The 27014-nt window shown below is 36.9% G+C and overlaps 1 protein-coding gene across 1 annotated transcript in view; it reads right to left on the minus strand.

Moving 5' to 3' along the window:
* Positions 1-27014, minus strand: part of USH2A (usherin) — a 743753-nt gene that overhangs the window by 672799 nt on the left and 43940 nt on the right. The window contains exon 5 of the mRNA XM_042925179.1: positions 5980-6112. Coding sequence (XP_042781113.1) covers positions 5980-6112 — 133 coding nt within the window. The remainder of the gene's footprint in view (positions 1-5979; positions 6113-27014) is intronic.

The raw sequence follows: 27014 nt of genomic DNA on the forward strand, positions 1-27014 counted from the left end.
CATTGAAATACACCTGCACTGGAAGAAAATGTTCTAAGAAGGAACTTACACATATTGGTTCATAGAGATGGTCTAAAGTGCTTCTATTTGTATATGAAAAAATCAACTCAACCAAATCAGGTTATCTCATTAGCATCAATACATTATATGTATAGATATTCCATTAATATGTATACAGGGGTCAGTGAAATGCATTCATGTGGTCATTGATTAATTTCCTAGGGGAGGCAAAGACAAGGCCTGCAGCAAAAGAAAAGTGTGATCGGCAACATATTTTTCTAGAAAGTTATGGTAGATATGAGACCCCACTAAAAAAAAGTTCTGTAGCAAGCCAACACTCACGTGCAAAGTTGTTGCTTCCTGGGTACAGAAACAGGGAAACAAGTTAAGCCCAACCAGAGAAAGAGAGGAAAGACATCTAGATCTCCTATGGGCTTTCGTTTGATATGCCTGTATTTGAGGCAGTGTCTGTTCCAAAGCACAGACAGCCGGCCCGGCACTGCATGAGAGCACCCCTAATTCAGCTCACAGTAATCTCTTGCACAATTACCTCTCCTGAATGAAACCATCTTGGATATGGACAAAAGTATGGAGGACAGTGACTTAATTTTTTGATTAAAAAAAGGAGCAAGCGAGAGAAAGAAAATGATTTATAATAAGTCCGTGGGAACATTCTGTACCTATCTCTTTTCTGATTAGAGAGGTGGCATGGAGCCTGGCTCATTAGGCAGAAGTAATGAGCCAGTCTACATGCCATCTCTAATTAGAGAAAAGATACAGTAGGTACAACTGTACCTATAAATTGATAGAATAAAGACAAAAATTATTTTAAAATACCCTTTCCCTTGTAGCACTCTGATGCCCAAATCTTAAGGAGAAAATTGTAGTAAAAATTAAGTAACATTTGAAACAAACCCCTTTCCAATGATATGTTTTCTTTTCTTTTTTTAATGTTTATTTATTTTTGAGAGAGAGAGAGAGAGAGAGAGAGAGCATGAGCAGGGAGGGGCAGAGAGAGAGGGAGACACAGATTCCAAAGCAGGCTCCAGGCTCTGAGCTGTCAGCACAGAGCCCAACGTGGGGTTCGAACTCACAGACCATGAGATCATGACCTGAGCTCAACTGACTGAGCCACCCAGACGCCCCTCCAATGATATGTTTTCTCATCAGAAGTTAAATTTCTTTTTACACAGCTTAATAACAAATATCATATTCAGTCCACAGTGTCCTTTTGAAGCATTCATTCAACATCTAGCATGCTGAAGAAGAGCAGAAGCAAGTCACTTCAACCCCACAGTGCATAGCAGACTAATTTATAGCACTATCGAATACTTTGAGCAACATTTGGTGCAATAAAACACTTTTAGAAGTACTAATGGGGATTAAATATTGAAACAAGGCTCACAAGATTTAATGTTTTATTAAGAAATTCTGCATGCAGGGTACTTTATAAAATTCTCCAATACGCTAATTACTCACACCAAGTTTCTAAATATATAGTTTCCTTCAATTAAGTCTTCACATAAGCTTAGCTTGATCGAAGAGCATATACAAATTAAACAGAGTTATGTCCAGACACTTTGTCTTCTGATTTCTCAACAATTCTACGGAGAGACATTGTTATCCCTACTTACAATAAGAGCATAGGTGTTCAAAGAGGTTAATAATAGCTGCCACTCATTAAACATTTACTATATGATAAGCAACATATTCTACACATACATGATCCCATATAATTATTATTACAGTCCTATTAATTATTTATGAAAACATCCTTTAATAGATTAAAACCTGAGATTTTAAAAGGATACATATTTTTATCAAAGGCACACAACTGGATTGGATTCAATTCTAAGTTTTTTGACACCAGAGCTAGGAAATTTAACCACACAGCTTTAGAATTTATTTTGAGTATCAAAAATATACATCTGGGGCACCTGGGTGGCTCAGTCAGTTGAGCGTCCAGCTTCAGCTCAGGTCATGATCTTGAGGTTCATGGGTTCAAGCCCCGCATCGGGCTCTGTGCTGATAGCTCAGAGCCTGGAGCCTGCTTTGGATTCTGTCTCCCTCTCTCTCTGCCCCTCCCTCACTTGCACTGGGTCCCTCTCTCTCTCTGCTATACTATATCTACTATACGCAACTGGCAGGATTGTATCACTATTAGAATTAAAATTTAGCAAATTCACTGGACTTAATTGAGGTCAATATAAAAATTGATCGTACCATATGGTTTCACTCTTATGTGGATCCTGAGAAACATAACAGAAACCCATGGGGGAGGGGAAGGAAAAAAAAAAAAAAAAAAAGAGGTTAGAGTGGGAGAGAGCCAAAGCATTAGAGACTGTTAAAAACTGAGAACAAACTGAGGGTTGATGGGGGGTAGGAGGGAGGGCAGGGTGGGAGGGAGGGCAGGGTGGGTGATGGGTATTGAGGAGGGCACCTTTTGGGATGAGCACTGGGTGTTGTATGGAAACCAATTTGACAGTAAATTTCATATATTAAAAAATAAAAAAAAAAAAAGAAAAAAAAAATTGATCATATTTTTATAGAATAAAAACAAAACTAGAAAATGAAGTTCAGAAACAATAGTAAGTATAACTGGTGAAAAAAGAACCAAAAAATACATAGAACTAAGTCTTACAAATGAGTGAAACTTCTGGACAGAAAACTAACAACATTGGGGTGCCTGGGTAGCTCAGTTGGTTAAATGTCAGACTCAACTCTTGACCTTGGCTCAGGTCATGATCTCGTGATTCATGAGGTCAGGCTCAGCACTGGTGGCACAAAGCCTGCTTGGGATCCTCTCCCTCCCTCCCTCTCTCTCAAGATAATAAATAAATAGATAAATAAATAAATAAGTAAATAAATAAACAAACAACATTTTTAAGAGAAATTAAGAAATACATTTTGTTTGTGGATTAGAAGATCTGATATCATATAGATACGCATTTTCCCGAAATTGAGTTTATGATTTAAATCCCAGAATTTTGTGAAAATTGCAAAACTGCCTCTAAAATTCATATAAATAGACAAGACAATATTGAAAGGAAAAAAAAGTTGGAAAAGTAAATACTTTCAGATTTTAAGACTTTTACGAAATGACAACTATGAAAACTAAATGTTTTGACTCAAATACAGGCAAACAAATCATTGGACCAAAAGAGAGAGCTCAGGAGCAAACCATCTTCACATATGCAGGTATGTGATTTGTGACAGTTACCACTCGCTGCAGGGGAGCGAAGAAATGATCTGTTTAATGAAAATGGTTCTGGTGATGTTCAAGTGAGAAATAAAAAATGAATCTTGACCCCCCTACCTCATAACATACCCAAAATAAAGTCATATAGAAAACAGACCTAAATTTGAGAGGTAAAATAATAACATTTTCAGATAAAATGTAAAAATAATATCTCCATGATATCAGGGTGTGCAAAGATTTCCTCAATAGGACATAAAAATATTAAGTATAAAAGAAAAATTAGTAAATTAGACTTCATTAAAATTAAGAACTTCTGTTGATCAAAGAATGCCATTAAGTTTTCAGCAACTACAATGTGCCAGATTCTGGAAAAACAATAATGTTTTTCATACATAGTCTCATTTGATCTTCATAATGAGACTGTAATGTCATCATCATCATTTCAAATTTAGAGTAACTAAAAGAATATAAGAACACTAATTCGAAAGGATACACACACCCCTATGTTTATAGCGGCATTATTTATAATAGCCAATATTTGGAAGTAGCCCTAGTGTCCACTGGTCCATTGGTTGATCAAGGGATAAAGAAAATATAACATGTAATATACATACACACACACACACACACACACACACACACACAGGAATATTATTCAGCCATAAAAAGGAATGAAATCTTGCCATTTGCAATGACAAGGATGGAACTAGAGAGTAGAAATTGAAGCAAAAGTCAGTCAGTTAGAAAAAGATAAATAAACAATTTAACTCATACGTGAAATTTAAGAAACAAACAAGCTAAGGTAAAAAAAAATAATAATAATAATAAGAGACAGAGACAAATCAAGAAACAGACTCTGAATTATAGAGAACAAGCTGATGGTTACCAGAGGGGTGGGGGTAGGGTATGGGTTAAATAGGTGATGAGGATTAAGGAGTGCACTTGTTGTGATGAGCACTGGGTATTGAATCACTACATTCTACACCTGAAAGTAATATTACACTGTGCATTAACTAACTGGAATTAAAATACAAACTTAAAAAGTACATAAATTAAATAAATTTGGGCTAACTACAGTTTAGAGTCATTTAAAAGTTGTTCCAGGTCACGTAGCTAGTAAGTGGGCAGTTGGGACTTGAACTCAAGCAGACCAACACCAAAGTGTAAAGTCTTAAGGAACTATGCAATCAGACGGTTGCTCAAATGCGTATGTAGGTGTATACATGTGTGTGTGTATAATAGAGATCTAGAAACAGAGATATAGAAATACAGGCATGTATCACGATTTCTAGTAAATAACTGCTAATAATCTCAAAATATTAGGAATAATCTAAATGCTCATTATTAGGAGTTTGTTTTAAAAGTTTTTGTTACAGCTATACAACTGGGCATAATGCAGCCATTTTAAATGAGAAGGAATATTAACATAGAATGTTGTCCATAACATTTGGAGAGGAAGTATTTATTTTTAGAGGCCTCAGAGAAAGCATATGTATTATAATTTCATTTTTAGAAAATTATTTTTATAACCATATCTCCAGCTATATGTACTAAAGTTCTGGAAGGGTATAAAAAAGTTAACTGTATCTATGAGGGTAGAAAACTGAAATATTTTCTATTTCAGAGAGTTCTGTATTGTTTGGATTTTCTTATAATGAGTATTCATTATTTAGTAATATAAAATAATTGTTCCATTTTTAAAGTGTAGGCAATTTATAAACCATTGTGCTAATTATTTCAAGTTAATCCTAAATTCAATTTCTGGGTTCTGTTTTCAGCATTCAGTATATATTCTTTTAAACCTCTATGGCCTGTTTTAGGATGGGAAGATATGAATACCATAAATCTAGCTATTAGTGTTGAATATTAAATTTCAGCTTCTATTTAATATTCTAAACCCTACTTTAAAATCCAAACAAAAAAAAAAAGATTGAGAAAATATAGTTTATCACATATTGTTCTTATGTAAATATTGATCAGGGGCACCAGGGTGGCTCAGTTGGTTAAGCTTCTGACTCTTGATCTGGGCTCAAATCATGATCTCATGGTTTCCTGAGATCAAGCCCCATGTCAGGCTCTCCACTAACAGCGCAGAGCCTGCTTGGGATTCTCTCTCCCCGTCTCTCTGCTCTTCCCCTGCTCATGCTTGCATGTGCGCTCTCTCTCTCAAAATAAATAAACATTTAAAAGAAAAAGAAAAAAGAAATAAACTTGATCATAATAGGTACATCTTAATTTTAAAGTTCCTCTAGTATAGTGGGTTGAAAAGTGCCCTCCAAAAGGTGCGTCCCCCTGGAATCTGTGACTGTGACCATATTTGGAAATAGGGTCTTTGCATATGTAATTAAGGATCTGGAGAGGAAGGCATATAGGATCAGGGTGGGCCCTACATCTAACCACAAGCTCTCTTAGAAGAGAAGAGAAGGGAACAGAACACAGACGAGAGGGTCATGTGAACCTGGAGACTAAGGGGGCTGTGCAGCCACAAGCCAAGGAACGCTGAGGACTACTGGAAGCCAAGAGAAAGAGAGGCATAGAACCAATCAGAACCTCCAGAGAAAACCAACCCTGCGAACCCTTGATTTCAGACTTATGGGCTCTAGAACTGTAAGAGGAGGATAAATGTCTGCTTTATTAAGCTCCTACCCAGTTCTGCTCATTTGTTGCAGTAGTGCTAGGAAACACATACACCTAGATATTTAAAACAATTGTTTTTGACACTTTCTTGAGCAATCGGGTAATTAGACAAAATAAGTAATTTTCTGAAGTCAGAATCTTACCATTTAAACTCTGTCCTATTTGTGTAGTACCAGAGGCAAAATCTATAATTGAACCACTTAGAGTCCTTGCATCAAATGCCGTATTATCTTCCTCCAAACCATTGATGAAGAAACTGATTTTTGTCTGATGCACCTGCAAGAAATTATCACCATTATTATTTTAATTACATAACCTTGCATTTTATCATAACTACATTTCAGTAGTCTTTCTCAAGTCAATTTCATACTTCACTACTTTCTTCAGTTGGAAAGACTGAAAACAATTTATCTTAATGGCTCATTGATATATCTGTATGTTTATAGATCTAGATATGAACCTACATATTATAGTTTTGTGCTGTGATTTGTACCATGGTATTTAGAGATATACATAATTTTTCGTCCCATGTATTTAGCAGCACTGACTGCTATGCCTTCATAATTTTTTGAGAATATGCTATTTCTTTATATACTAGTTAAATTTGTTATAACAATAATTGGCAAAAACAGAATTCAATACAAAAGGTAGAAATATTCAAAACTAAGTATGCCAAAAATGTATAACCTGTGGATAGAATTTAAGTTGCTAATACAAAATACTTCCTGTAAACATTTCCTGTATAAGTATTGGTACCATAGTTGATGATTTTCAGCCGTACTTCCCCAATACAGAATATAAAAATTTGACAAGAATATTCTAGCCTAATTATTCAGACAACTTACCAACCCTCTACCATCAGGAATCAACAAACTTTTTCTGTAAACAGTCAGAGGATAAATATTGTCTATTTGCAAACCAAGTGATTTGATTTTGTGTTCCAAGTGGTCCAGGTCACAACTGCTCAACTCTGCTATTGTAATAGGAAAGCAGCCAGAGACAGTACATATGTGAGTTAGCATGGATGTGTTCCAGTGAAACTTTATAAAAACATTTGACCAACCAGATTTGTTCCTGGGTTGTGGCTAGATGACCCCTCAATTATATCCTAATTGTAAAATGATGAAGTTATGAAATTTTGTTTCTGTGCAGTGACCCCTGAAGAGCCAACTCAAACCGTTCTGCAGACAACTTCATGGATGGGATTTATACAAAACTGTCAATGATTGCACGTATTTCTGAATAAAATGATCAGCCATTTGACATCAATGTTAGCCTCTACAAACAGTTCTGTTCAAGTGCTTTTAACTTGAATGTAAAAGGAATCATTGGTGCTCTAGCAAAGGAGCTGAAATGGCAAACTAAACACGAGGATGGGGGTGGGGGTAGCAGAAGGAGAGAGAAAGAGAAATATGTCATCTTGCAGGTGAAAGGTTAGATGCTAACATTTTAATTAAAAATATATCCAATCATAGCATTCAAATGCTGTCCTATTAAGACTTCCTCACAATTGATGAAAATAACCATTCCCCAACATCTTTAGAATGTTATATGAGTGACTGTCTTAAGAACTGTTTTCAACAGCCCTCTCTCTCCAAACAAACCAACCAATCAACCCACCCTGACAGTTAACAACATAATTACTTGGGAACAGTAATTCTTCACAAAGTTATTCAACATGGCTTTTCTCCATACTATTTAATCTGCTTTTATTAAAAACCAGGTACTTCCTTAACTCCACTGACCCCATGTTACATTTTACTTAATTATAAAACATAGCCTTGACATAAAGAACTAAAAACACACGCCAACTCCTTGTGGGCCTGCATATATACCTCTCTTCTGGGTAGTAGGGCTGCATTTTTTTTGCAGCCCATTTTTTACAGCCTGTTACTGTCATTTGGTGTTTGACTGTTATCATTATAAAAGATACAGGCTTTTCTACTTTGTTATTTGTAGCATTATCTCATGTTTTACAACATCTTTGCGCAACATGCAGGCACATGAAATATAACTAGTGAAAAGTTCTCGATGGTATTAATGCATAAAAAAGAATGTGGTTCCATCTCTACTGTCTTTACCCAGCCAAAAGCTGATGAACAGCCAATTTTCCTTTATCACATTAGCACAGCCATGAGGGAAACACATTTGTTCTACTCAGCTACACTAAAGATACTATTACCAATCTAACATATACATGTTTTATATCAGCAGTATTCTCAGAGCATGAGAGAGCCAACAATATATTAACACTAGCATGACAGTTTATTTAAGAAAAGAAAATTGTCTCTGTAGAGGGACAGAAGTTAGAAATGTATGGCTAAATCTCAGTGTCACTGGTCTAATAAAGGTAATAATTCTTAGGCTTTCTTTATAGCAGGTAACACTCCTGTGACAGTTCTGTCATATCATTCAAATAAAAATGTTGTCTTTTACAAGTTTAAGTGCACCTTTATTTTGAGTCAGATAGAAAGCATGTTTTTGATTTTCTATATTCACTGTATTATATCTGTAGTCAAGAGTTCAGGACCTTCTCTTTTTTATCAACTCATCGCATATTTGCTTAGGAGAAGGATTCAGTGTCACTTGCAGTGAATTCTGGAAGGATGTTTTCACTTTGTTGGTACTTACAAAATGATTAATGATGATCTCAAGCCACTCTCTTCTGTTGTCCCCTCCCCTATCAACCACCTTTCTATAAATAAGATGAAATCTTCTTTGGTGTTCTGTACCATGTTTTATATTCCAAGATTCTCTTAACTATTTTGCAATTCTGGTCTGGGGCCCCATCACACCGGAACTGTGAAGACGAGGGTAGCGCTTTGCAATAGCTCATTCTGATGATCCCCTTGCCAGTTATCTGGAGGAAGAGGAATATGTGTGGCGGAATTTCTAATTTGTGAAAAAGAAAGCCTTCTGCTGAAGTAGACTTCACACCTATCTCATTTTCCACCCCTCGAGAATTGGAAGAGTTTGTACATGTTTATTGGTGTGGCATGAAGGAATGAATTGGCAAAGCCAGTGGCAGCTGGAGAAAGGCCTTACATCCCCTCATAAGAGATTTAAAAAACACACCGGAAAGAAGATAGAGGGGAGCAGGTCATTCTCACCCCTTCATTTTCTCAGGGCTTCATATTTTATGTTCATTAACTTTTTGGCCAAATTCATGTCCCTGTGACAGTCTGTACTCACTCCTTTGAGCACAAGAGTGTATCAGGTTATTTTTTTTAAGTAGAATACCTGATCATTGTCTTGCTTGAGCAGAGAAGTGTATAATTCCAGGAAGTCACACAATAGCTGAGAAGCTACCAAGAAAAAAATACAATCAAGTCCACCTGGACAGGTGTGTCCTAATTGTCAATCATCTGGTCCACTGAAATGCCAAATCTTTGTTGCTTTTCTACTCCTGCTGGCTCCCAAAAATCCAAAGAAACTCCCAACTCAGGCTGGGAAATAGGCAGAACACCTGCACTAATTTCCTCGGCGGAGAAATAGTTTCCTTGTTGCCTCTATCTTTCTAATTTCAAGTTAATTCAATAAAGCCTGAACCCAGTACTCAAAGTGCCCCTATACATTATACCAAAAAAATAAAGTCATCACCCTTTCTCTCAAGGACCTTGTATGTACGACTAATTTTAATGCACTAGTGTGTGCATCACTATAAACAATGATGGTTGTTTTTAAGTTCTGACTCAGTGCAGTGAATAAAGTGCTGTCCATTTCAAAGAGTTGCTTTGAGAAGTTAGGTCTTAGTCCATTCACATAGGACATATGAATGTCCTATGTGAATGATTCCGGACCTTTTCTTTGGGACTTGTCTTTTCAAAACCATCAAACAGGCCTCCCAGAAATACCACGTGCATTCTTTTAAAGGGTTTAGTTTTGAAGCAATTTTTTTTTTCCCTCTGAGACAGAGCTAGCACATATGAGAGTGTGCACACACACGAGCCGGGGAGGGACAAAGGGAAAGGGAGAAAATCTTAAGCAGGCTCCACACCCAGCACAGAATTCAATGCAGAGCTCAAACTCATGAACTGTTAGATCATGACCTGAGCCGAAATCAAGAGTCAGATACTTAGCCAACTGACCCACGTTGGGGCCCCTAAAACAAAACTATTTTAAGAATTTTGAATGGGGGTGCCTGGGTGGCTCAGTCGGTTAAGCATCTGACTTAGCTCAGGTCATGATCTCATGGTCCATAAGTTTGAGCCCCACGTCGGGTCGGGTCCTGTGCTGACAGCTCAGAGCGGGGAGCCTACTTCAGATTCTGTCTCCCCTCTCTCTGCCCCTCCCCCACTCATGCTCTTTCTTTCACTCAAAAATAAACATTAAAAAATTAAAAAGAATTTACGGGGCGCCTGGGTGGCTCAGTCGGTTAAGCGTCCGACTTCAGCTCAGGTCATGATCTCGCGGTCCGTGAGTTCGAGCCCCGCGTCGCGCTCTGTGCTGACAGCTCGGAGCCTGAAGCCTGTTTCAGATTCTGTATCTCCCTCTCTCTGACCCTCCCCCATTCATGCTCTGTCTCTCTCTGTCTCAAAAATAAATAAAGGTTAAAAATTTAAAAAAAAAAAATTAAAAAGAATTTAGAATAATACTTTTGGAGATTTAATAGAAAGTGATTTGGCAACATATCTTGAATTCAAATTCACCCTCAAAAAATAATGATGGATGATACAAATATAAAGATCATCATTTTGAATACTAAAAAAATCAAACAAAAAAAAAATACTGGGATATGAATCTGAAGGGAAAACTTTGTGGAGGAAATATGTCTTGGACTTTCTGAAATAGAAATTTCCCTGAAATAGAATTTCTATTTCTAGGTTAAACAAGGCTTTGCAAAAAGGATTCTACTATTCCATCTATAATTTTTTAAGCATAAGGAAGGCAATTTATTCTAAAAATTCCATAAGATTATTTTTAAATATCACATGTACAGGGGGTGCCTGGGTGGCTCAGTGAGTTAAGCGACCAACTCTTGACTTCAGCTCAGGTCATAATTTCATGATTCGTGAGATCGAGCCCCACATCAGGCTCTGCACTAACATTGCGGAGTCTGCTTGGGATTCTCTCCCTCTCTACCCCTCCCCCACTTGTGTGCAAGTGCGTGTGTGCACGCATACTCCCGTACTCTCTCTCTAAACAAATAAACTTTAAAAATAAAAAATGGGGCACCTGGGTGGCCCAGTCGTTTAATAAGCATCCGACTTCAGCTCAGGTCATGATCTCATGGTTTGTGGGTTTGAATCCGGCATCAGGCTCTGTGCTGACAGCTCAGAGCCTGAGCCTGCTTCGGATTCTGTGTCTCCCTTTCTCTCTGCCCCAACCCTGCTCGCACTCTGTCTCTGTCTCTCTCAAAAATAAACATTAAAAAAATTAAAAGTAAATAAAAGGTATCACACGTATGTTTTCTTCCCTTACCTAAGCACATGTGGAATGTCCCTCTTGCTTACTATCTGAAACAAAGTTCTTCTGAGGTTTTCTTACTCATCCCATCCCAATTTTATTTCTAACTAATTACCAACAGTCAATCTCATCTAATCGGAGAGGTCCCCTCCCTATCTTATGATCACACAATGCTTGTTTCTATCTCTGTGCTCTGTTCAAGCTATTTTGTATGGGAATAACCTTGCTACTTCCTTTCATCTCCCTAAATTTTTAGTATTTTTCCAAATATACCTCAAGTCCTGTATCTTCCAATAACCCTTTACCAACTATTTCAGTACTATAAAAGTGTTCACATATAGAAAAATTAGCAAGTTGGGCATTAAAATTTTTATATGTATTTTTCCTTTTTATCCTTACAACAATCCAATGAAGGTTTATTACCTCTATTTAAAAAATGATCACAAATAATTCTTTAAAAAGCATCACAGAGAATTGAAAACAAAAAGGTTACATTATTCAAGGTCACATAGAAGGTTGACTGATTCCACGGACTGTTGTAACCAATTTTTGTTAGTCAGTTACACCCAGTTAGCATTTTGAAGTTACAGCCATCTCTTGTGTCAGAGCCATCCATGAGTCTCTCTGCTGTAACTCCACACAGTGAGGATTCCAGCTTCACGACAAACATCTCCCACAATACGAAGGGTAACAACCCCTATGAGCTACATAATCACTTGTCATTCTCCTGACACTGTGCTGAATGTATATACTCACGTTACTTGTTCAGTTCTCAGACTGTCCTTCTGCAGTGGTCCCACCCCCAAAATGAGGACACGGAAGTGTTTTGTTTATTTTTGAGAGAGACAGAGCAAGAGCAGGGGAGGGGCAGAGAGAGAGGGAGACAAAGAATCCGAAGCAGGCTCCAGGCTCTGAACCATCAGCACAGAGCCTGACGCGGGGCTCAAACTCACAAACCACAAGATCCTGACCTGAGCAGAAGTCGGACGCTCAACCAACTGAGCCACCTAGGTGCCCCAGAGGACACAGAAGTTTAACTGTGGACTTGGGGAACCCTTTCATCTTTGAACAACTTTTACCAATATAAATGATTAAACTGAAAAATATCTCCTTATAACTTCAATTCATAAGGCCCAGCTCTAACTATTGATGTCACCCCAAAGAAATCCAATCCCTTTTCCATGTGGAAGCTCACAGATGTAAAGAAAGATGTCATTTTTCTCCTAAATCTTCTTCAGGATAAATGTCTTTCATTTACGTGGTGTTCTCAATACGACATGGTCTCTCTCTTCTTAAAATGTGGCTCCAGAAATACTACAATCTCTACTTGTGATTTGGCTTGCCAAATTGAAACAGGATTATCACCTTAATATAATCCAAAATTGCACGCTAGATTTTTGCCTATGGCATCACACAGCTAAAACTGACAAATTATTAAGTTGAACTCACTTTTCACTAAAATACTAAGTCTTTTCTTTTTTACATCTCTGCCTAAAGCACCTCCACCCCATCCTGTGTATGTGCAGTTAGTTTCATGGACGCAAGGACAGAAATTTATATTTATCCATGTTATGTTTCATCTTGTTAGATTCAGCCCATTGCTCTAGGCTGTCAAAATCTTTTTGGACGCTATGTCTGTCATCAATGTATTTACCATCTTCCAAGATTTGTGTCATTTGCAAATTTGATGAGCATGCCCTACGTGCTGGGCAGAAGCTCAATAAATACTAATTGATTGATTGTCTAATTGATACTCCAAAAATAAAACCACCAAACTACACTGCTACAATTCTAAGCAGTAAAGACACCATTTTCCAACAGATGAATGTGTCATACAAGGATTCATCACCTTTACAGAGTGACCTTGTTTACTAACATGAGTTTTTATATGATTATAAATACTCTAGTCTATCAAATATTCCCTATTAAGCTGCATTTATACAAACTATGAATAAAAGAGTTGAGGCAATTATTCAGGGAAGGTTGATTTGGCACAAATTAGTCACTTGGGCTGCCCTCGAAAATTAGGAATGTGCGTGTGTTCCCATTACTGGTTTGATTCGGTGAATAACTGCTTATGTTTTCATTCCCTTTGACCAGATAAAAGATGCTACAGGGAAATAACTTCATACACAGATAATTTTTTCAAAGATTTTTCTTGTTTTTGTTTCCACTTTTCATTTTCCATGAGCTTGTGTGTTTTATTTCAACGTTTACGCCTCTCCTGGCCTCTTCTCCCATCCACCCGTCTTCCTATCCCTTCTCCTCCTATCCCTGTCCCCTGCGCATACACACTTTCATTTTCTTTCCTCTGAGTAACCCAGACAAGCCAGGCCCTTGAAGTGATCTATGCCTAAATGTATTAAATGTATTACATTATCACTCTAGGTATGACGCTTTGGATTTGCTAGTCTCCCCTTCGTGTCTATTGAAGCTCTCTGTATACTACAACCTCACACAAACAAGCCTCCAATTTACTGCATCTCTAAAAATTTAACATAGGAATGTCAGTAGTTTTCTTGATCCTATCTTGACTGGATATGAAACTCTTATGGCCACTTCTTCCCAAACTATTAAACTACTCTCCTTCTATCTTAAAAAAAAAAAAAAAAAAAAAAAAAGCAATTAGTTTACACAGAGATGTGATGGAAAATCTGTCAATGGTCTGATTTATTGTTGATTTCCTGGGGAATGGGGATAGAGCCAGCCCATTTTCTGTAGATACTGCCTAGGAACATTTCACGCACAATTCCACATTTAAGAATGCTTTTGGTGTACAGATGATCACAGTATTTTACACGCTCAATTATCTCAGTATCTCATTGGTTCCCTTTTCTCTTTTATCTATACAAAACAGATGATTTCCAGAAAATAACTAGAATTATCTGTAAAACATTTTAGTAACCTTTTCAGTATTTTATACCCCAAAAATCTATTTGTTATAACTATAATTACCTCTCCTTAAAAGTCAACTTCTTTTGTCTTTCATGTTTAGGAAGGAGACTACTCATCACATGTTTCATTAAAAACCACAGCTTTTTTGAAAATGTTTCTATCGTTTGAATATTTAATAAGTACATTATGATACGCAAAGTGTTATGCTACACATAAGGGATATATAAAACACAGATCTTTTCTACAAGGAATTTACAATCTGTAATGGAAATGGGCCTATAAAAATACTTCCAAAGCAAGGTGGCAAATGCAGGAAAGTAAATATGAATAAAGTGTGTAGGGACAAAGATGAGAAACAGAGATGTAATTTTAGAATTCTGCTCCTCCAACAACATTCCCCTCTGTCCCACGACAGTGGTATTACTCAAATGAGTTGTCTATATTTGCTTTGTCTGGTTTCTCTTTCCTCATTTTCTCTGTAATGTAGCTCAATTAGTATTTTGTTTTCAATATTTTTTAAAAAACTATCTCAAAGTAATAGGTAAGATGCAAGAACAGTATATTTTTCTGAAACATCTGAGGTTAAATTGCTGAGATACCACATTATCCGTGAGTACTACGGTACATTTACTATTTAAAAACAAAGACATGCTACATAACCATAGTGCAATCATCAAAATAAGAAAATTAACATTAACATATCCCTATCATCCTATCTTCAGACACCATTCAAGTTTTGCCAATTGTTCCAAAACTGTCCTGTACAGATAAAAATAAATAAATCCAGTCCAGAATCGCACGTTGCATTTAGTTGTCATGATTCATAGGACCCCTTTGACCTGGAACAATTCTTCCATCTTTCCTTGGCTTTTATGATCTTAACACTGTTCAAGACTATCGTCTAGTTACTTTGTACATTGCCTCTCAATTTGGGTTTGCCTGACGTTTTCTCATGGTTAGATACAGATGACTCAGGGATCATTGCATCTTATCGTGTATTACATAATTTCTATTTGTTCCATTATTGATGATAACTTTAATCATTTGAATGAGCTGGTATCTGTCAGGCTTCTCCACTGTAAAAATACAAAATTTCCCTTTGCAATTAAAAAGCATTTTTGACCTTATATCGAGACTGTATAAATATCCTGTTTATAATTAAATTTTCATTATTTACATTTATTTCTATCTGTGTAGACTCATGAATCTGTATGTTATTCAGTGGGATATAATACTCTCAATATGCATTTCAAAGCTCAAATTGTGCCACCTTGAGACGGTAGAGGCCCCATCAACATGGATTCTATATTAAACTGACACATCCTCATAATTCTTTGAATATCCCCTTGCTTTCTCACACAGGATATTCCAGGATCATCTTTACTACCCTGCCCTGGAATCAGCCATTTCTCCAAGAAATCCTGCTTTAAGATGAGTGACTTTGAGAAGCCAAGACCACTGCTAAGCTATACTCCTGCTGTTTGGATGTTATTTTCCCAGACCCTTCCTCTGCCTGTCAGTGGATAGAGTTATGGAATATGAAGATAGACAGAAACGTGGATAGACACTGGATATACACACTTATACATTCACATCTACATTATTTCTACATCTATGTATATATGCACACACACCACACACATATGAAATGAGATTATATTGATGAAATCAACTCTAATCTAACACTCTAGGATTCATTCTAATTTTCTCTCTTTCCATATTTGTAACTCCCATCTCTGAAAGGGAGAAACCCGCCACTCCTTATCCTCAGGATGTATATGTATTTGATGAATTCTCCTGTCCATAACTAATATCCAGTTGTCATGGCAACCCTGCCCCCAAAGACACATCTTTATCACACTCAGGTCCTGATATCTGCGCGTAGGTCCTTAAAGAGAGCTTGAGAGCCACTCAAGCTCTAATACTCCAACATTTTTATGCCTGTCACATCGTCACAACTCCCTTATCATGGTCACCAATGATTTCCATGAGGCTAAAAACAAATAGTACGTTCCAAGTTTTCATCTTATTTGAACCATCAGCATTTGACAGAGCTGATCACTCCCTCCTCCTTGAACCACATATGTCATTTGGCTACAAGTACATCAAGCTCTCATAATTCTCCTCTTATCCCTCAGGCTGATCTTCTCGGTCTCCTTTGCTTGGATCCCCTTCTTGGACCTATAAATATAGAAGTCCCCCAACATTCAGTCCTTGCTCCTCTTCTTCTGACACATATAAGTAGTTCCTTGATAATATTTTCTTATCTCAATGTTGTAAATAGCATCATTAGGTTGATTACTCCTAAGTGATTAGCTGTATCTCAGACTTCTAATCTAGACCCCTACATCTATCTTTCTATTCAGCATCTCTTCTTGGAAGTCTATTAGGCATTTCAAACATAAATATTCCAAAATAGAGCTCTGCTCTTATGTCCCAACCTTCTTCTTCAACAGCCTTCCCCCACATTGGAACACTGCAACTCTTTCTTCCAGTTGTTCAACCCCAAATCCTGGGAGTCCTCTTTGACTCCTCTCTTTCCCTCATGTCTCACAACTATTCCAGCAAAGCCAGCAAATCCAGAGGTTCTACTTCTAAAATACATCCCGAATCCACTCAATGCTCATCACTTTTCCTGCTGCAACTGTGGCCCAAGCCACCACCAGCCCTCCCCTAGACTTTTACAGTGGCCTCCCAATTACCTCCCAACAGGCCTCTCAGATTTGGTACATGTTCCCCTTCAGTATACTCTCAAGACAGCTTGAGCCAAGCTTGAGCCAAGAAGTCCAAGGATTCTTGCTAAAACAAAAGCGAATCGTGTCACTCATTTGCAAAAAACACCTTCAATGAATTCTTACCCTGTGTAAAAGTTAAAGTCCTACAAAGCCCTACCCAATCTGGCCCCTTATTACCTCTGACTTATTTCCTATTAGTATATTCCTGTGTTCTCTGTTGAAGCTACACTTCCCTCCTCAAACATTCCAGGAATTTATTTCCCTCAGTCTCTGTATTTTCTTTTCTCTCTACTTACCATTATTCCTACAGACAACTGCTGGCTCATTTCCTCATCTTTTTCAGATGTTTCGTCAAATGTCATTTTAGCAAACCTTTCCTAGCTACCCTATGTAGAACTGGAGCTCTGAATCCTTCCTAACCCCCTTCCTATATGATCATTCTCTTTATCTACACCTAACTTGCATATCTTATTTACTTTTTTTATTATCAGTCTCCTTTCTAAGCCTATAATATAAACTCTGTTACAGGAGGTTCCGTTTTGTTCACTGCTGTTCCCTCATTCTCCACAACACTAACTAGCAACTATTGGGTACCCATTAAATTTTAATTAAATGAATGAAGCTTCCTCTAAACTAACTCTTGAAGGATTAATAGCAGCTAGCAAAGTACTCAGTGGTAGAGAATAGGTAAGAAGGGAGTTGTAGGAGGAAAAAAAACACAACAAACAAAAAACTTGAAAGAGCCTTAAAAGTTACCCCCAGCTTTCCACTTATGCTGATCAATCTCCATTCTTTACATTTCTCCTTTTAACGTGGTGAATTTAAAACCACCTTCCTCACTTTTCCTCAAATATGTTCCAGCTTTTAAAATCTCTTTAAATTGTAATGTTAAAGTTGCAAATCGTTAAGTCAAATTATGCTTGAAAGAGGATGATAAAAATGGTGAACATTAGATTTCTGTTTATACTTTCAGGGAATAAGCCAAAGCCCTGCCAGGAGATGTGATCTCACTCCTGACCCAAAGTCAGGAGGGCCGTCAATCAAACCCTCAACATGTGGACAGATGTATAGGAAATCATTTCTGTGTACAGTCCAAAACTAAACTTCATGCCAGTACTCAATTGACATCTTAAAGATCCCGAGCAGTAATTTGTAAGCTGAAATGGAGTCCTGTCATATGAATGAAACAGAGGTAAAAATGCCCACTTACACTATGCACAAGTTAGCCCTACTAAAATCTTCAACAAGGGTAGACTAGTCCATCAAATCATGAATGGATTAGTTATTAGTTTTACATTCTTCAACTACATGCTATTTCAAAAGTGCACCTGTCTTCCAGGCTTTCTGTGTTCTCTTAGATTTTTTTTAGCACCTCCAGTGGTACTGAGCAAAATTTATTAAGACTAAGCCTCATAAACGAAATAAAGAAGAGTCATTTGGGGGCAATGGAAAAATAGGAATGTCTTTAACCTCTTTTAAGTACTGTATCATGAAATCTGATGTGAATGGCTTTGCCTTTAAAGACATTCTAGAATGAGAATGAGGCCTTCAGAGTGACCCTTGTTTAAAGGTGGTGCTCCCTGCCCTGAAGCTGGTGAGAGAGTAATTGTCTAAGCAGTTTTTTCCTCCATCAGTAATGGAGAAGCACGCACATTTAATTGGGTTGAGACAAAAATAATGACACCAGCAAATAGGCATTCTTTTAAGGTAAGGATTGTATCAGCCCTAAAAACAAAAGTAGCTATTTATGGATCAAATGCAGGACATTCAGCAGTTTCTCTTACCCCCTTGGTGACGACGACGACGACAACAACAACAACAACATGGAGATAATATCATCCATTTGGGCAAAATAAATGTATATTTTTATTACCATCTGAAGAACCTCATATTAGTCATTGGATTACCAGATTCAGAGAGCACTCTTGAAAATCATATTCATTTTGTCTTTTTATATTTCATATTTATTGAGTTCAATTCTTACATATTTCTTCCAAAGAAACATTTCCCCTAAGGAAGCAGCAGCTGTCAAAAAAATCTGTAAATTTGGTGGGGTTGTGTATTTAGAATAGATCATCTCTTTTTGAAAAGCCTAGATTAGCCTTCTCCAAAGACTGGCAGACCTGAGAAGTATGAGGCCCAGGATGAAGACTGCTTTAGGAGGAAATATCTGCATGGTGATTTTACTTATTAAAAAGATAAATGAGGTTATAACTGTTTTCAGTATATGTTTAGAAAGGGTGAATCAAGAATAAAGGTGGATGTTAAAAGGGAAAAGAATTAAAAGGTAAGGGTGAGAATGATGAGGCTTCTAACAGCTACTATAGAAAATCTCAACCTAATATCCAATGTCTCTCACATAATACTTGTGTCCAAGATATTTGTCTGAGGCTTTGAATCTCCTAATACCTGTACCAGTGGATGTTTGTATAAATAAGTAGTTTACCTCCACTTTCTTCAAATTTGCCTTTGAATTATAACATTTAAATACTCGATTTAAGTTGAGATTTTTGGACTTGAGACTTTTTACTAGCATAGGTTGTAGGGATGAAGGATTGTAGGATCTGCTTAGTCTTTATTTTTATGGCGATCTCAGCTTATATATTGCCACCGTGGAGAGACCTTTAATGCCCAAGCAGGCCCAAATAATCACCCAATAACTTGCTATCATGTTACCCAATTGTAATTATTTGGATGCTACTTTTCTCTCAATATATTTCTTGTTTAGTTTTTTTTTCTCCCCCACCATCCCTCAACAGATGCATGTGCACATGCACGCACACACACATACACAGTTCACATGAGCTCTGATCATTTCACTGCACTCGTCCTAGCTCAAGGCCTTTTTGACTTAAAGACATTTCCTTTCGAGACTCTAACATAACTTTTTCTATCCATGATTTTTCCCGCATCCATTCTCTTTCATCTCTGATACTCCTATTGTGTGGGGGTGGTGGGGGTGTTGGATCTGTCTGTGGACATGATCACCTTCACTCTAGACTGGATCCGATAATTTGAAGTAAGTGTAGGTCTGCAATACAACTCCTTTTCCTGGCACAGGGACTCCCTTTCATCCAAGTGGCAACAGTCTGCCTTCTTATGGCCTAGAACCTGCATGCTGTGCTCGACGCTGAGGTCAAATGTCTCCACTGCTGGATGACAGCTGACCCACGCTGTCACCCCAAGTGCAGTTTGCCAAGTCATGTCCCTGGCCCTCTGTTCGATCTGCTTACTTACACTACCCACAAACAGTACTTTCCTCTGTCCCAACTCTTCCCTCCTATGTGTATTTTGGATTGTGCTTTCTTTTGCCAATCTAATCTCATCTGCTTTCTACTTTCATTGATTCCTAAAACAAATGTCATAATAATTGTATTCCTTTCTATACCGTACAGTAGTAACATTTTTGATCAGCTGCTGTTACATTTGAGTGACCTCAAATTGTCAATCCCTTTCTTAGAGAAAAAAAAAACAGCAAGGACCTGATAAACTAACTGTAAGAAATGAATATAGGTACTGCCTAAGTACCTTATTCGTAATGCACTTGAGATCTTCTCAAAATTTCACTTCACCATTAGGCTTTCACACTACTCAGAATCAGTGTCTAAGTCATTTATACCATTAGACCAGCTAGATGACAGCAAGTTGTCAACAGAATTCTCAAGGATTTCTCTGAGGAACTAGAGACTTACAAGGGGGAGAAAGTGTCATTCCATCTGAATCCAACCATTACACCAATTGACCTGAAAGCTAGAAAGGTTCTATTTCTCCGAGGAAAATAAAACAATTGGAAAGCTTGAGTATCCAATCAAACAAATTACATTTACCTCCCTGGAGGACTACACCACTTGTGCTCTAACCAGAGTTTAGAAGGAATATATATTTTAATGGACAAGCTTAGCACAGGATACTGCAAACGAACAGAAAACAGAATTAATAAAACTGATATATAATTGAACCAAGAAGCCACGGAGGTATAAAACTCAATCTTACTTGAAATAACGTTTTATACAAACTTAAATCTAAGCACTGTCATTTAAAACTGGGTATTTATGGAATTAAGGGGGAAACTGGTAAGAATCCCAGTTTTATTCTGGATTTTCATTAATGATCTGTAAGAAGAATTAGTCTGTTAATGAAATCCACAGATGACACTAAATTGATAGGTATTGCAAAAAAGTCACTGAGAAAAAACATAAAATAAAATGTAAGAGGTTAGATATCGGGCTTGATCTGAGTATGAGATTCACTCTATTTAAATGGAAGGTCATTCCGAACATACATTTTAAATAACATCTCTTTCCAAGTAGCTGAAAATGTATGTGTGTTACTATCACTACCTTGTGTTTACTGGGAAGGAACACTGTTCCAGACACCAGGGAGAATACACAGCCAGAATCATGAAAAAATCAGAGGTCAGAAATGTCAAATGCAGAAGGAAAAAAAAAAAGTTCTAGGGAATGTGAGAGAAAGCCAGTGTCTGTGTCGTTTTTTCCTTCATACAAGTTAAGATAAGATGTGTTAGTTTGAGGGAAATTCCACTTATCCTCTGTGTTGTAACAGCTAGAAAAGGCTCAATATGAGCACATTTGTGGAGAGACAAGGAGATCATTGAATTCATCAAGAGACAAAATATGAGAGAAAGAAACAAAATCACTAGTTTACTCACAGTTGTTTAACTGATAGGAGGAAGAGGAAGAACTAAGCCATACAATCATCATCATTGGGAAACTACAAAGTGATCACTGTCATGAAAAGGACAGTTTTGTTCTGGATAAAGAAAGAGAATTTATACATAATTTAGAAAAGTTACAAATGGTCATTCATCACTTAAAAAATATCTTGAGCTTTTCATTCCATCCCATTTTCTTAATAATATTATCATTCCTTACCAAAATCACCCAACTTCCTTTTTTAATATATTTATTTTTATTACACATCAACCATGCAACAGACGTTTTGCTGTTCTTGACACCTAGAAATGAATAAGGTACTTGTCTTCAATAAACTCAAACCCAACCAAATGCAAAATCTACCTACAAATACCTAATAAAATCTACCTGTATGAAAAATATCATACAACCAATGTTTTTAAAAAAGCAATGGTAATGGAGCAGATAGGAGAAAAGGGGAGAGAGTACTGAAGTGTTTTTGTTTTGTTTTGTTTTGTTTTGTTTTGTTTTGTTAAAGAAGTTGCATTTGTGATGGTCACTGAAATATGTCTACAAAAGAACTGGGGGTTAAGAGGAAGAAGAAAGGTAAAAGGCAGAAGAAACTGAGTAAAGACAGGATGAAGAACTTTGAGGCAGACCATGAAGTACACGGATTTCAGAGACTCAGAACTGGTTAAAGCTCAAGGGACACAGGACAATGAGGCTACCAATGTACAGCCCAGCAAATGTTGAATAGTCTTGAAAGCTTTGCTAAGAAAAGAAGAATTCATTCTCTGGAGTATAAGCAATGGTGAACATGCAGTTTCTTTAAACAAAAGAGGTATGTAACCACATTTGTATTTTAGAAAGAAAACAATTTTCCCTACAGAGGTTGTTTTGGAGACAGGAGTAACTGAAAATACTGGGGCGGTGGGGGGGGAGTGGGAAGTGGGTAGGGGATATTTATAAATGGGTTGCAATGCACAAAAGTTAAGGGAGTCTCTTTCATCCTTCCAGCTCTTAGTTGCAAGCCATGTTGTAAAAGGCACTCAAAACTTTCCTGCTTTTCATCTTTACTGCTCCTCTAATCTCTAGGTTATCAATGAGACCCTCTCAGTTTCCCATTAATTTTTCTCAGAAATTTTTCCTTGCGTTTTCTCTTGCTACATATTCAGTTGATTAATACTTCTCATCTGTATTATTGTCCTATTTGCCAAATCTCTTTATTCTAATACTGGATGACATCATCTTGTATTCACTCACTCACTCATTCAAAAAATAATTCTTGAGAAATGACCATACTCAGACAAGATGCCATGGTCTAGTGGAGGGTACAAATAAAGAACACTGAGCTACTTTGTACAAAGGAGAGAATATCAGGTATAGAGGATTCCAGAAGGCATACATTTGTTATGTCTATGAATGTAATAGGATACAATTTAGAGAAGATAAAAATATAAATATAAGAAACACTTGTAAAACTAATGTCAACTCAGTACAGACCTTGGTTATAAGGAAAAGTCATAAGACTTATCACTTACAATACCTAAATTTAGCTTTCCTAAGCTATAAAATAATGGAGTATAAAGTAATGACAATGCCATTTTTGTCAGCCAAAAAAAACCCAATATGGAATCCATTTTTAACAATTTAGTTTCCATTTCTTGTTTCACAATTTAGTATTGTATAGCTGACCTGATGGAAAACGTCTTCAATATAGACCAAATTTGTTCACATAGAACATTCCATGCAAATTAAAGTAGCCAAGACCAAAATTGTGGGATTTGGGTCATTTTCTTCAGATGCTGAACATTTTTTAATTATTAGACAAGAAGATTTAGGGTATAAAAGTTGTTTTAATATAGTGCATAGTCTCCAGGTGGGCCAAAATGCTTTACAAATTAATGAGGTAGATATTGGCTGTGTAGTGACTTCAGTAGGCAAACACAGAATCTATTAAGTACTCAATAATACCCTTTACAGATCCTCAAACATTAAAATCTATTTTAAAGCAACATTTCCAAAATGTGTCACAGGGTCTTTAATGCCCTGCGCCACCAGAGACAGAAATAAAGGACCTTATTTTAACATTTAACCTGAAAGGACATTTTAACCCGCCCTCCCTCTTTTTTCCCTTCCCCCATTATTACACTGTCTGCATTAGGTATGAGGCAAAATTCTGGTATGGGAATTCAACTCAAATATCTCATTGAATAGCATCAGGCTCTCTTGACCTTCTAACCTTCTCTTTTGTCCGAACCTCCTGAGAATCAAGCATGTCACACAGTAACTAGCTTCCCCTTGAATAGCATTATTGGAAAGGGAGGAAAAAGTCCTTGCCCAGGACCGACTACATTCTGCCATGATCCAGTTAGCTAGCTATTTAAAGTGAAAAACAACGAACGTCTACAAATTTAACTCAGTGAGTTTAATTATAACCATTATCCTCTCTTTCTCAAAAAAAAAAAAAAATCTAGCCTTCATGTAAGACAAGGATGTCCAACTTGAGAAGTCAGTGACACAACTGGATGGCAAGGAATAACACTTTATCTACAAATGGGATTGTTTTAATGTTTTCCCTTCTTGAGTGCAGCTTTAAGGCAATATGTAAGGATCTCTTCCTTCAGAGTCTTATCCTTCACTGAAAATCCACTAATTTTGCAGGTTTTGGTTACGCTGCTTTTTGGTGACTGGCATCAATAACCAACCAACTTTGTTTCTGTAGTTTTGTAGTTTTTCAAAAATTCTTTTCCATTCTTTGGATTTTAAGATGTTGACTTAAAATGGAAATTGCAGACGCACAAAGGAATTAAGACTCAGAAGATGAATTTTTCTTGTGAACATAGTGAACAAGAAAACATATCACTTTTAACATAAAAGCAGCTTTCTACACATGTCATGAGGCATTTGCACAGGTCCTTGTTCTCAGTCAGACCCAAATGCAAATGCCATGTTAACAGAGAGAGAAATCAAAGAATGACATTGGAGGACAAGCCAGAGCTACAATTTATCTGCATAACACTCGACAGTCCAATGGCAACTTCTAAGCTGCTGACACTACTCGCTGAAGCTCCTGCCAAGGAAACTCCTGCTGCTTTTTCTGTGAGGAAATTCCTGCACTGTGTAACTTATTATGCAAGTCTTTCCCTGTCTCCCAATAGATATTCTTCAAACAATCAAAGGGGTATTGAAACTACTGTATTTAAAGGCAAATCGATTTTAATTTTATATGATAAATTTTCATAAAGCTATAGGTAATTGCAATACAAGGAGAAGAATAGGAAAAGTAGTGGCAGAAACAGAAGAAAACAATTAAAAGGAACCGAGGGCCCCTTTCTTGAGCATCGAGTGCAATGAGAAGAGGGAAAGCCTCTGGGATGAAACTGACCAGCTTGTACTTGACTGCTTTCATATAAAAACCTATGAATCCCGCCTTCCCACTCTACCAGTTCCCGCTTATATAGGAATAATATTGGGACCAGGGCACCTGGGTGGCTCAGTCGCTTAAGCAGCTGACTCTTGGTTTTGGCTGAGGTCATGATCTCTCAGTTTCATGGGTTCAAGCCCTGCATTGGGCCCTGCGCTGAGAGTTCAGAGCCTGCTTGAGGTTCTCTCTCTCCCTCTCTCTATGCCCCTCCCCCACTCATGGTGTCTCTCTGTCTCTCAAAATTATTAAGTAAACTTTTAAAAAAGTGAATAATATTGGGACCAAGTAAATAAATGAAATCTTCTGCACACCATCAAAGTTGTAAACAAATGAATGTTATCATTTATTTATCTCCTGGTGTTTTGAAACTCAGCTGATATTTACAATGTAGAAGAAAGACAAATGACTTTTTAAAGGAAGTAAGGAATTAGTCCTTCTATGATAAAAGTCTTGGTCCAGGTTAACCCCACATAATTCTACCAAGACATTATAATTCTTCACATCCAACTACTTACATAGCCTTTCTTCAAGGAATGAATTTACTAACCAGGATATTTCTAAATATAATAAAACAATTTTTAAATCTGGAATTTTATATGTAAGCAGGAGTAAATTCTTAATCTGATATTAACTTCTTAACCTATTTTCTTTTCTCCACTATATACTCTCCATTAATTTCTAAAAGAGATTTACATGCTGACAAGATTTATAGCTAATGGAGCAGAAAGTGAGTGCACCCCTTAAATAATTGGCCTATTTTCTTCAATACAAATATGAGTCACATCCCTAATGAGGAATGCATGATATCTCTAAAGGCACTAGAGTCTTGCCTCAAACACACTTTTATTGACCAGAGAACAGGTTTTCTACACACCCTCCCTCCAGAGCCACTGGAGATGATTTAGTTTTTATTTTAAAATATAGACAAGCATTTCCACCAATGCTCAGGTATTGGGTGGACAAAATAATAGTGACTTACATTTACATCTTGCTTCTCGACTGTCAGGACATTTACTAGCTGTCAGTAAAAGAGAAAAATAAAAAATTGACTGTCAGCTTTAAAAAAGAGTAAGAAAGAGAAAGTATAGCAAGAAATGTGGAGGAAATAATTTTGAAAAATATTTTACCTACTTCAGCATGAGTTTTTCTCCTGTGTGAGATGTCTAACTACATAATTTGAATGGTTTGATGTGTTAAAATCGCAGATTCTAGAAAAGATGGAAATGCAGGAGTACAACATGTTTGCTTTGCAATCACTGTTTCCAAGCTAGGTTGAAGCTGCTGCAAACACAGCTGCCATTCACCTAGTTAAATAAAGGGATTCCAGAGCTTTGCGGTGTTATTTGTATAGAACAGGAGACTTAGGCTCAGATTATTAGATCTATGTGTCCCTTATATTTCCCAGTCAGAATCTTAATGAATTTAGCTGAAAAGTGGAGAATGTAATAACCACAATGGAGAATGAGTTCACGTCATCCTTGTACCTTTTCCCAAACAAAACCCCCCAAGTCTTACTTATTTTCCCACCCTAAATATTCAGAAATGGAAGCAAACTTTTTATTTTACGGTATGTTGGATTATATGTATTTTATAGTTCAATGAAAATATTTTAGTTATGTGACTTAAATTATATGCCTTTTAAAGAGCAAAATATTCTCAAAGTGGTATCCACTTAGGTACTTTCTGTACCTAAGCTTTGAAGAGAACTCATGGGCCCAAATATCAAAAAATAAAGGAATAAGGACATGACAAATGAATGTGGATGTATTTTCTTGATTTTCATAATCACACACCAAATGAAGATGAAGATTTGAAGTTTATTAAAGATGGAAGAATTCTCCCGCCGTGGGGGAGTTTTCCTGCTATCGGTTTGCAGTTGCTCATCAAGGAGACCCTTTAAAATCCTTCATTACTCATCTGATTTAGTGAAATTAAAACTGGATGAGCGGAAGTTATTTTTCTTAAAATGATGGAATCGTTACAGCACTCTGTCCAGAGATAACAAGTGGATGGACGAGAACATCAGCTGGGAATATATTTAAATATAGATTTACACATGCAGT

The sequence above is a fragment of the Panthera leo genome, chromosome F3 (assembly GCF_018350215.1).
Source record: "Panthera leo isolate Ple1 chromosome F3, P.leo_Ple1_pat1.1, whole genome shotgun sequence".
Lineage (NCBI taxonomy): Eukaryota > Metazoa > Chordata > Mammalia > Carnivora > Felidae > Panthera > Panthera leo.